The 12118-nt window shown below is 45.5% G+C and overlaps 1 protein-coding gene across 3 annotated transcripts in view; it reads right to left on the bottom strand.

Annotated features, from left to right (window-relative positions):
* Positions 1 to 12118, bottom strand: part of ICE1 (interactor of little elongation complex ELL subunit 1) — a 352896-nt gene that overhangs the window by 36814 nt on the left and 303964 nt on the right. For 2 of the 3 annotated variants that reach the window (XM_030209647.1, XM_030209639.1), the window contains one exon: positions 3983 to 4089. The exons of the other annotated variant lie outside the window; for it this stretch is intronic. In XM_030209647.1, coding sequence (XP_030065507.1) covers positions 3983 to 4089 — 107 coding nt within the window. The remainder of the gene's footprint in view (positions 1 to 3982; positions 4090 to 12118) is intronic. 3 annotated transcript variants of the gene reach the window in all.

Below are 12118 nucleotides of genomic sequence, written 5' to 3' on the forward strand. Positions count from 1 at the left end.
AGGCAATCAGGATGATGGAACTGCTTATGCTCAAATGCAAGCTTTCCCTACCAACCCTGATGTTGCCATTTATGATGATGTCGCACTTAATGCCTAACTATCCTATAAATAGTTACAAATGTAATCAATTGCTCTTATCTATGCCATTAAACATACTTACATCATTTATTTCATATATGCTAGTGTTAAGATGTTATTATACGAGTATTTAGCCTTGGTAAATGGTTCTTTTTGTTTTTTCCATTTGTCAAGTTTCCTTCCTCTTGCAGTTCTATGCTTGTACTCATATTGGTCTGTTGCCCCCTAGGAATTGTTGCTGCTATGTTATCCTGCCCTGGCCGACCTAGCCTTACCCATCCCATTTGTAACCCCTTACTCTTGACCTTCCCCTATCATGTGTCTCTCATCTGTTACACCCACCTCCTAGTGCTCATGAGATTGTATGGTCATGATGGGTAAGACAGGAACTGAACTCCCATCCTGCTGAGGGATTCTAGGATGCCTGCAACCTAAGACAGCCTACAATCGGAGAACTAACTATGTTGAGCTTTTCCTCACTACGAGCTGGCTCGTGTTTTGGGGGTGCGAGCGTGTGCCTTGTTGCAGGCCTAGGCCCACTGCTGGAGACACTGACTTTCCATATTTGTGAAGGTCTTACTTTCGAAGACCTTCAAGGGGGGAGATGTATATCATGAACCATTGTCTTTACTTTGGTTCAGGGCTCAAGTCCTCCTAAAAGCTGGGAGGCCCTAAGTTTGTGTAATACTGGCCTGAGCTTTAGATCAGTACCAAGCCACATGATCAGTTGAGAAACCTAAGTGCAAGCTAGAATGAGGAACAGGCGCAGGTGGACAGACAGATTAACATAGTGCAACATCATAGTGGTCACAGATGTTCTGCAGTAGTAGAACCTGATAACTCCAAAGGAAGGTGACTTTGTATTCCTATAAGAACCAATATTATTATTAGCATTTCTAGGTAAAATTATTATTAGTCTTTCTGAGTACTAACCAGCTTATTATCATATATCCAATAAGTGCTAACCATGATATTATCATAGCCAATAAGTGTGTTTATTGTCATATTACCTATGACTAATTTGTTGCCACCATGAAGGTATAAGAGTGATTGTATTTCCTACTTCTAGGGAGATCTGGATTGTGAATACCTTTGAATAACAACCGTTCTCTCCAAAGCAATTACCAATTTTATCTGTATTTGGTAAGTTACTAATAAAAGATTTGAATTGCTTTCTCAACTGCACGTAGCCTCAGGTGATTTATTTCCCACTAACAAATTACAAGTGGCTGACCCATTGGTATTTGGAAGCAGCGATAAATTCACCCTAAAATTCACTAGCTAGCCAACAGATTGGAACGAAGGTAACGTGACAGACAGCTGTGCTTGTCTTTTCCTTTTTTTTTTTTAAAGAAAAAGAAATAAAGAATCTACATACGTGCATGCCCCAGTCTCAAAGAACACACAAACCAGCCTAGAACCCTTGTCCTTTTTTTTTTTTTTGGTGTTATATGGCTGTATAGTAAGAGGCAGGAAAGTAGCCCAACACAGAAAGAGAGGGAAGGAAAGTAGGGCAGTGTCACCTCGGCCAGCAGGCCATGCTGACTGCTGAATAGGCCGTGGAATAAAAGCAGCCATAGACTGAGTGAGCTAGCCCATTGAGCTTTTGCTCGAACATCCGAAGAGGTGAGAGCCCATCCACGTGAGACTGTAGGGCAGGAAGTGCTACACCCTAGGCAAGATGAAACCAGGGTCCTCTGACAAGAAGAAAACGGTGAAGATAGGTAACACAGGAATCATGGGTAATATAAAGAGGTGCTGCAGGAACTCTGTGCGCTGTTCACCCCAGACATAGCGATGCTGCTGTCCACAAGACGACGAACTGCCTGAATATAGCAAAAAACAAGGAAGCAGCTGAGGTAATGGAAACCCACCACAGACACCTCATAAGAGCACGAAAGACAGAAACTGCAATAGGGTACTAGCCCAAGGGTACCAGCATAGGAAAGAAATGTGAACCAGGTCCAAGCCAGGATTTGCACCCCATGGCTCCTGATTGGCAGAAGCCAACTAGACACTGGAACAGACTCAGGCAAAGTAGGGTCCAGAGACAAGAACACTCCCTAAGATTGCGATCGCTTTGGCCCGTTAGCAGAAGGGGGGGAGCTGAGACATGCAGACCCTGCATGATCCTATGGACCCACTGGTACACCCAGTTGGGCCACAAGCACCAGTAAAACGACTGGTAGAACACTCCCAAAGAATCAGAAGAGGCGGATGGGAAACCCAAACCCCCATAACAAAATATGGTTCCAGACTGCCAGATATGGAGCTCCCGGGTAGAGGCTGTGAGGCTTGCAGGGATCCAGTACTCCGCAGCTCACTGGGCGCAGCTGGAGCTACAGTCAACCCATGCTTCCAGCCTGACAAAGCAGTAGCGCAACCTAAAAGACTGGCAGAGGCTTGACTGTAAGAGCAACAACTACGGGAGCGAGTTAGAACAGGAAAGAGGTGTGATACAAGACTGGGAGTAGGGGAAAGAACGGGAAGAAGACGCGCCCCTGCAAGATGGCTGGTTTGTCAAAGAGAACCACTGAAGGCACCACGGTCCCGTGCAAAAATGGCGGACCACTAACGGCAGTCATAAATAAGAGATCCAGTGCTGACTAGACACCGACTCGATGCTGCCCTGCTGCTCAGCCTTCATAAGCAAAGCTTAACAAAGCTGTAGACAATAGCAACTGAAAAGGGAACACTCACCACAGAGCTGCAGGTCAAGGAGCCAGTTGCTGCCCAGCAATGATCCAGCTGCCTGAAGCAGCATCCACACTCTCTTTCATAAATAGTCCCCACCATAGAGGCTAGAAAAGTGCCAGTTTTCTAAGTTTGGGGTTTTTTTTTTTGTGAGGAAGGAGCAATGAAGGAAAATAGCTGGCGAGGTGGGAAAGGGTGAGGAAGGGACCTGAGGTGACCAGGCATATCCGTAAAGGTGGCATCACTCAGTTACACACCCCTCAGCTTCCACTAAATAGGAGCCACAACCAGATGAGGCCAGGAGCTTGTGAGAAACCATCCATTCGCCTGATGGAGATAAAGAATACTGAATGGCTAGGGAGCACATTGTCCTATATGACAGTGCAATTCAACGCTGTCTATTGCCACCTGATGGAACATGGACACAACCCACACGTCTCTGAATTCATCTGCTGCTATGCAAAGGAACTAGAGTTTGATTCCTACTGCAGCTCCTTGTGACTCATTTAACCCTCCAATGCCTAGGTACAAAATAAGTACCTGTATATAATATGTAAACCGCTTTGACTGTAACCACAGAAAGGCTGTATATCAAGTCACATCCCCCTTTCCCTTTATCTGATGATGTTAAGGTAGTCAACGAGGTATATTTGGTAAAGGCAAAAGAAGAATGCTTGGGTGCACAGAAAAAAAAGAGGTAAAAAAAAGGTCAGCAGGAAAAAGAGGTAATATTGTATCTGTATAAGTCTCCGGTGACACTCTATTTGTAGTACTATATACAGTTCTGGAGACTGGATCTTCAAAAGGGTATAAATCACACACTTAGTCCATGTGGTGGCTACTAAAATGGCCAACAGGTATGGCGCCCTCTCAACGGAAAGGATGCTCTTGAATGAGACATCAGTAGCGATGTAATTTCTTTAGAGTACTCCCGAGTCCACCGCTTTTAGGTAAGAGAGGTGGACTCAGGAGTAATCTAAAGAAATATTTCTTTGCAGAAAGACATGTATGGAACAGCTTCCTTGTGCGGTCATCTGAATTCAAGAAAGCATGGGACAAGCACAGAAGATCTGAAGGTAAGCACAGGATTGTCAAGCTCAGTATATGATGTAGTTGGGCAGACTGGATAGGCCATACGTCTCTTTTTTCTGCTGTCATGTTCTATGTGGCAAGAAAATTACAGCAATATCCAAGAAAGAAAGTTACTTACCAATTAGCCGAAGAACAGCAGCTACAATAATATGAGGAGTAGATGCAATATTTGTATGTCCCTTTCGATGCTTTACCCATTTATCCATGATAGGCCATAGCTCTTTACTGGCAAAGAAAAAAAAATCACTGTAAATCAAAGATGGAAAAATTAATTCTTACCTGATAATTTTCTTTCCATTAGTCCCAACAGATCAATCCAGAGACTTGTGGGTTGTGTCCCTCTACCAGCAGGTGGAGATAGAGAGAACCTCCGAGGTTTGCTATATGTGGACCTGTGCAGCCAAGTAAACCTCAGTATGAACAATACCAAAGCAGTGGAATGGAAACAATAGAAAACTCTCCTGACACTGTCAGACCAAATGCCCAACATACTTCCACAACTTCCAAATTTATTTGTTTTTATAATTTAATCAAACTAAGGAACAATCAGAACGAAACCCGAAAAATCTAACCAACCGAAACAAAACCGTAGACAGTAAATCCGGGGGGGGGGGGGGGGGGGGGGGGGGGCCTCTGGATTGATCTGTTGGGACTAATGGAAAGAAAATTATCAGGTAAGAATTAATTTTTCCTTCCATGGCATCCCACAGATCAATCGAGAGACTTGTGGGATGTACCCAAGCAGTCCTCAAGTAGGGCTGGACACCCCCAACCTGGCAGAAATCACCGACGAGCCAAACACCGCATCCTGCCGAGCTGCCACATCCACCTGATAATGACGAGTGAACGTATGGACCTAAGCCCATGTTGCGGCTCTGCAGATATCTTCCAGAGAAACCAAATGGGATGCTGCATACAAGGAAGCCTGAGCTCGCGTAGAATGAGCACAAATTTGCACAGGGGCTTGTGCTTGCCCAATGCCACGTAGGCCGAAGTGACGGCCTCCCGCACCCAATGGGCTATGGTGGCCTCGAACGCCATATGACCCTTCTTACTGCCTCCAAAAAGGATGAAGAGATGGTCAGAAAGACAAAATTCATTTGTCACCTCCAAATACCCGAGAAGAGCCCATCTCACGTCGAGGCAGCGAAGAGCCCGGAATTGCTTGGGGTAATCTTCCCGGCGAAAAGTCGGCAAATACAGAGATTGCCTCAAATGGAAATGAGAAACCACCCTGGGGAAAAACGAAGGAACTGTCCTAATCGATACCCCCGTCTCCGTAAAATGCAGGAAGGGGTCTCCTCAAGAAAGAGCCTGCAACTCTGAAATTCTCTGAACCGAAGTAATGGCTACTAGGAAAATCGCCTTCAAGGTAAGGATCTTACCTTGAAGGCGATTTTCCTAGTAGCCATTAAGGATCTTAACCATAATCCCCAATAAGGGTTCAAAATGAGGATGCGGAAGCGCTTTGAGAACTAGATTAAGGTTCCAGGATGGCAAAGCTGGTACGTGCAGAGGACGCAACCAATTTACGCTCCTCAAAAAATGAACCACATCTGGGTCGGAGGCGATCGACGCCCCCTGAAGCTACCCTCTAAAGCATGCCAGAGCTGCCACCTGCACTTTAAGAGAACTCAATGAGAGTGATTTCTGTACACCCTCCTGAAGAAACCGCGAGGATAACCGATACCGAAGCCGCTGACGATCCCGAACTCGCACACCACGAATTGAAGGTACGTCACACCCTAGCAGCATAAGCTATTGAAGTGGATCTTTTCCGAGCCTGAAGCATCGTAGTGATAACCGTGTCCGGATAAGTACATAAGCATCGCCATGCTGGGACAGACTAAGGGTCCATCAAGCCCAGCACCCTGTCACCGACAGCGGCCAAAAGAACAAGCAATTTGTCCCGCCCATCCTAGAAATACTGTATTTATTCCCTCGTCCATTCAATAACATTCTATGGCTTTTTCCTCCAGGAAGCCATCCAACCCTTTTTTGAAGTCCGCTAAGTTAACCACCTTAACCACCTTTTCTGGCAGCGAATTCCAGAATTTAACTATTCGTTGAGTGAAGAAAAATTTCCTCCGATTCGTTTTAAATTTACCACACTGCAGCTTCATCGCATGCCCCCTTGTCCTAGTATTTTTTGAAAGCATAAACAGACGCTCCACATCAACCCGTTCCATTCCACTCATTATCATAAAGATCTCTATCATATCTCCCCTCAGCCGCCTTTTCTCCACGCTGAAGAGCCCCAGTCTCTTCAGCCTATCCTGATAGGGAAGTCATCTCATCCCCTGTATCATCTTTCTCTCCCTTCTCTGCACCTTTTCCTATTCCACTATATCTTTTTTGAGGTGTGGCGACCAGAATAGAACACAATACTCGAGGTGTGGTCGCACCATGGAGCGATATAACGGCAGAATAATATCCTTATTTTAGTTTTCAATCCCTTTCCTAATGATACCCAGCATTCTATTTGCTTTCCTAGCCGCAGCAGCACATTGAGCAGAAGTATTCAACGTATCATCTACGACGACACCTTGATCCCTTTCTCGGTCTGTGACTCCCAACACTGAACCTTGCATGATGTAGTAATAGTTTGGGTTCCTCTTTCCCACATGCATCACTTTGCACTTGTTCACATTAAACGTCATCTGCCATTTAGACGCCCAGTCTCCCAGTCTCATAAGGTCCTCTTGTAGTTTTTCACAATCTTCTCACGATTTGAGTACTTTGAATAACATTGTGTCATCGGCAAATTTGATTACCTCACTAGTTACCCCCATTTCTAGGTAATTTATGAATATGTTAAAAAGCAGAGGTCCCAGCACCGATCCCTGAGGGACCCCGCTAACTACCCTTCTCCATTGTGAATATTCACCTTTTAATCCTACTCTCTGTTTTCTATCTTTCAACCAATTTTAAATCCACAGTAAGACACTACCTCCGATCCCATGTCCCTCTAATTTCCTCTGTAGTCTTTCATGAGGGACCTTATCAAATGCCTTCTGAAAATCTAGATACACAATATCAACCGTCTCACCTTTGTCCACATGTTTGTTTACCCCTTCAAAGAAATGCAGCAGATTGGTGAGGCAAGACTTCCCTTCACTAAATCCATGTTGACTTTGTCCCATTAGTCCATGCTTTTGAATGTGCTCTGTAATTTTGTTCTCAATTATAGTCTCTACCATTTTGCCCGGCACCAACGTCAGACTCACCGGTCTATAATTTCCCGAGTCTCTTCTGGAACCTTTTTAAAATATCGGCGTTACATTGGCCACCCGCCAATCTTCCGGTATCATGCTCGATTTTAAGGATAAATTACAAATCAATAACAGTAGCTCTACCAGCTCATTTTTTAGTTCTATCAGTATCCTAGGGTGAATACCATCCGGTCCAGGAGATTTGCTACTCTTCAGTTTGCAGAACTGCTCCATTACGTCTTCCAGATTTACAGATATTTCAATAAGTTTTTCTGACTCTTCAGCTTCGAATACCCTGTCCGGCACCGGTATCCCACCCAAATCTTCCTTGGTGAAGACCGAAGCACAGAACTCATTTAGTTTTTCTGCTATTTCTTTGTCTTCCTTGATTGCCCCTTTTACACCCCGGTCATCCAGCGGGCCAACCAATTCTTTTGCCAGTTTCCTGCTTTTAATGTATCTAAAAAAAATGTTACTATCAATTTTCGTCTCTATCGCTATCTTTCTTTCAAAATCCCTCTTTTCCTTTCTTATCAGCGCTTTGCATCTGACTTGACATTCCTTATGCTGCTTCTTATTTTCCTCATTCGGTTCCATTTTCTGAAGGATTCCTTTTTAGTTCCAATAGCCTCCTTTACCTCACTTTTTAACCACACTGGCTGTCGTTTGGTTTTCCGTCCTCCTTTTCTGATACGTGGAATATGTTTGGCCTGGGCCTCCAGGACGGTGTTTTTGAACAGCATCCATGCCTGTTGTAGGCTTCTTACCCTCTCAGTCGCTCCTCTAAGTTTTTTTTTTTTTTTTACTGTTCTTCTCATTTTATCATAGCTTCCTTTTTTAAAGTTAAACGCTAACATATTTGACTTCCTATGCTTACCTTTTTGAAATACAAACATAATTATATGAAGAACAAAACTAAATAAAATTATTAGTATGTAAATATACTCAAGTCCTCATTTTTTAATCCAAGATTACCAATTGTGGCGAAAGCGTAACACATTTTCCTGAAAGATTTAGAAACCTGTCTAACATCGAAGTGACATTATTTAACGGAGCTATAACAAATGTCAATAATAACCAACCCCCTAAGAGCGTTTGGTTACAAGGAATTCTGTAAGCTGAAATGGCTCAAAAAAATATATTTAACTGATTGGAATCTGCCTATACATTTACAAGGATATCGAAGATGGAAAGTAGCCCCAATCTGAAGTACTCCTGGCTTAAGCAGCAAAAACTGCTTACGTCTTTTTTGAGTCTCTTTTGTTACATCCAGGAATATTGATAATTTAAAACCTAGAAATTTTTTATCTTTGTTTTTAAAGAACATTCTCATAATCAAAACTTTATCCAAAATTAACGCAACAGTTGCTAATAAAGTAGAAGAAGTAACCAAATCCGTATCAAAGGATTCTAGAATAGCTGAAACATCCAAAGAAGGTTCAGCTTGATTAATAGGCACTTGTGCTTCTGTTGGTTTATTTGGAAGATAATATACCTGAGAAAAAGGAGGAATGGTATCTTAAGTCCCCAAATTTCTTTAAAATATCTATTCAACATTTCCCTCAGTGTTACCAATGGTACCTTAGGAAAATTCAAAAATCTTAAATTGTTTGATCTCAGGGAATTTGCCAAAGTCTCAATCTTCCTCCGCATATTCATATTATCTTTTATCATTGTTGCTTGAATTGTTTGAAGTTGAGTAACATTTTTTTCCTGATTTTCTACTTTTTCTACAGTTTTCTTTATTTCATTATTAACGATTTCCATTTCCTCTTCTAATTTTTGTGTCTTGGTCTCTAAAACCTGGGTTTGAGGACACAAGACCTTTCCCAGGTTTACAATTAGAGCCCAAAGATTTTCCAGAGTTACTTCAGCCGGCTTCTCTTGTAAAAATTGAGGAAAGTTTAAAGTCTGTACCTTTTCAGCAGAGTTATTTTCTTCAGCTTGCTTTTCACTTGCCAAACGATCTCCCGCAGTTTCCCTCGAGACAGAATTTAAATTAAGGGCGTGTAAAACTCCTTTGTTCTCCAATTGCTCTCCTGGGATCCCAATCTCTCAACTTCAGTTTTGCTCACCAGCTGCTGAAGGAGAGACTGTACTGTGCACTGGAGAACTTGCACAACAAGGCTGCGAGGGGGGGGGGGGGGACGTCGGATCTCCACCTTGCCCAGACGCCGTCAGCATGCCAACCCACGTTCCTTCAGTTACCTCCAGTCTCCGCAAATAAGGTTCAATAGAACTCAGCAATGAAGCTGGGGGCCGGTTAGGGGTCCCTGCCGCAGTCGATCATCCTCTTCGCTTCGGCATTTCAGAGGATCAAAATTGCGTGAAGCACCTCGACAGGATCAATCCACCATCTTGGAATCGACACCAGATTCCTTTGAATGAACCACCAGTGCATGATTGTATGCAGACGGGTCAAAAATGGCACCCAAACCTCGTAATCCTCCGAGAGAGGAGACCAACAGCTCAGAAGGTGCCACTGAAAGGGCGCATGTGAGCTCTGGCCCATGGAACCCAGAACTTGTACATAGTCCCAAGCCTACAGGTTCGGAGTTTGGAACAGAGCTCGCAACTGACCCTGAAGAGAAACTATCCCTGTTCGGGTATCGAAGCACACTCCCAAGTATTCCAGCGTCTGGAAGTAAGTCTGCACTTTGGGAAGTTGATCACCCAAACAAGCGACTGAAGCAACCCAACCACTCTGTCGGTTGCCCGTCGACTCTTTTTGAAAGAAGACGTCGTACAAGCCAGTCATCTAGATAAGGATGGACTTGAATCCCTTCTTTTCTGAGATAGGCTGCCACTATGACAAGGACCTTGGAAAAAGTCTGAGGTGCTGTGGCTAGGCCAAAGGGCATCGCTTTGAATTGAAAATGACGACCGAGCACTGCAAAGTGAAGAAAATGCCTGTGGGGAGGCCAAATTGGAATATGTAAAACAGGCTTCTTTGAGATCGAGACACGTCAAAAACTCCCCTGGCTGTACCGCTGCGATCACCGAGTGGAAGGTTTCCATGCGGAAATGCCGAACCCATAAGGACCTGTTGACGCACTTGAGATCTAGGACGGGTCGCCAAGAACCACCCTTTTTTTGGCACCACAAAATAAATGGAGTATCGCCCGCACACTCTTTCTGCTAGGGGTACAGGCTGGACAGCTCCCAGTCATTGTAAGTTGAGAAGGGTGTGACGAGCTGCCCACACCTTGGCGGGAGATTTGCAGATTCCAGAATCGAGTCTCCTATCAGACGAGCCAATTCCAACTTGTAGCCGTCTCTGATAACCTCCAAGACCCATCCATCGGATGTTACCCTGGTCCACTCCACCAGGAATAGGGACAGCCTGCCCCCAATAACCGGCTGGAGATGGACTAGGGCCCCATCACTGGACGGACCTGGCTGCGGGCTGGTTTCTGTTATCAGAAAGGAAGGCCCGCCTGTCACCTCAAAAGGGCTGAGGTCTCTGAGAAGACCTTGCTCTCTGAAAAGAGGCCCCGCGACCTGGACGGTAACGACGTGTATCCCTAAACTTAGGTCTAGGTCCCGCCGGTCGCACAAATTTGGACCTGTCCTCCGGGAGACGCTGGCCCTTAGAGTCACCGAGGTCCTGTCCCAAACAAAAGTTTTCCCCTAAAAGGAAGCCTTGCCAGCCGTGACTTAGAGGCCACATCTGTAACCCAATGTCGCAACCACAGCCAGCGACGCACGGTGACCGCTAGGGAAACCTCCTTCACCGAAACCCTCAAAAGATCATAAAGAAGATCCGCAAGGAAGGCTACACAGGACTCTAAGGCCAGCAAAACAGCCTCGAGGTCCTCCGGAGAGGAGGCTTTCTGTACCCACGATAAGCATGCCTGCGCCGCATAAGAGCCACAAACTGAAGCTTGCAGGGAAAGGGCCGCTACTTCAAAGGACAGCTTCAAGCAAGTCTTCAACTTACGATCCTGAGGGTCCGTGAGTGCCGTGCCACCCTCCACAGGGAGAGTGGTTTTCTTAGTGACCGCTGTGATTAATGAATCCACTGTAAGAACCTTCAGCAAGTTAAGTCAGCAGCAGACAGCGCGTAAAGACGCGACATAGCTCTAGCAACCTTAAGCCCACTGTCCGGCGTATTCCACTGCGCCGAAATAAGGATCTTCATGGCCTCATGCACATGAAAGGAACGAGGTGGGCATTTGGTGCCAGACATAATAGAGGGCACCAGACCTGTTTCCCCTGACGATTCAGGGGGTGAAATGGTCAAAACCTCAAAAGCCCTAATAATCAGGGAAGGAAGCTCTTCCCTGCGAAAAAGGCGGGCAGCCGTTGGATCATCCCCCTCCTCAGAAGGCAGTGTGACTTCATCTGCCAAATCCAATGATTCTGAGGGATTGCCCGGAGACAAAACTGGGCCATCTGTGTCAGATACCTCCTCAGGATCAAAAATCTCTACCCGGGGATGTTTTGGCAGGAAAGACTGAGAGACTGCAGCAACCGAAGTTTGCTGAGGAAGAGACGGGGGCTGCCTGAAGAGAAGCACCTGACTTCTTCAGAAGAAAGGCATTGTGCATTAATAAAACAAAATCCGGGGAAAAAGGAACTGAAAAGGACTCCTCTGCTCCCTCTAAATTGCTTTCCTCCATCGGTGCCTGTGCCACAGAAGCGCGCTATGCCTCCTGTCTGTCAACCACCAAGTGCAGAGCTGGTCGCGCCTGAGAGGAAAAAATGGTGTCTGCCGATGTGCGCTGCTAACTGCCCCGAGGAAACTGCCGAAACTATCCCCTATGCTTCCGACTCACCGGACGCCTGAGGGGAACCTCTGTCATGCTGAACACCCGCTGCAGGCTGATGGCGGCAGGACTCACACTCCCCCGACGCTGCTCTCTGGCCCCCACACCGGGAGCAGCGCTTAGCCACCTCAGAAGGCACTGACATGCTCCACAAACGCCTGCTCCTCAAACAGACTTGGCAGCCCGTCTAGCTCCTCCGTATGATTAAACAAAAACACAGTCTCTTAAAGAGACGCTCAGGCCCACAGCCCCAGGCGACAGAGGAAAGGTAAG

The sequence above is a fragment of the Microcaecilia unicolor genome, chromosome 1 (assembly GCF_901765095.1).
Source record: "Microcaecilia unicolor chromosome 1, aMicUni1.1, whole genome shotgun sequence".
Lineage (NCBI taxonomy): Eukaryota > Metazoa > Chordata > Amphibia > Gymnophiona > Siphonopidae > Microcaecilia > Microcaecilia unicolor.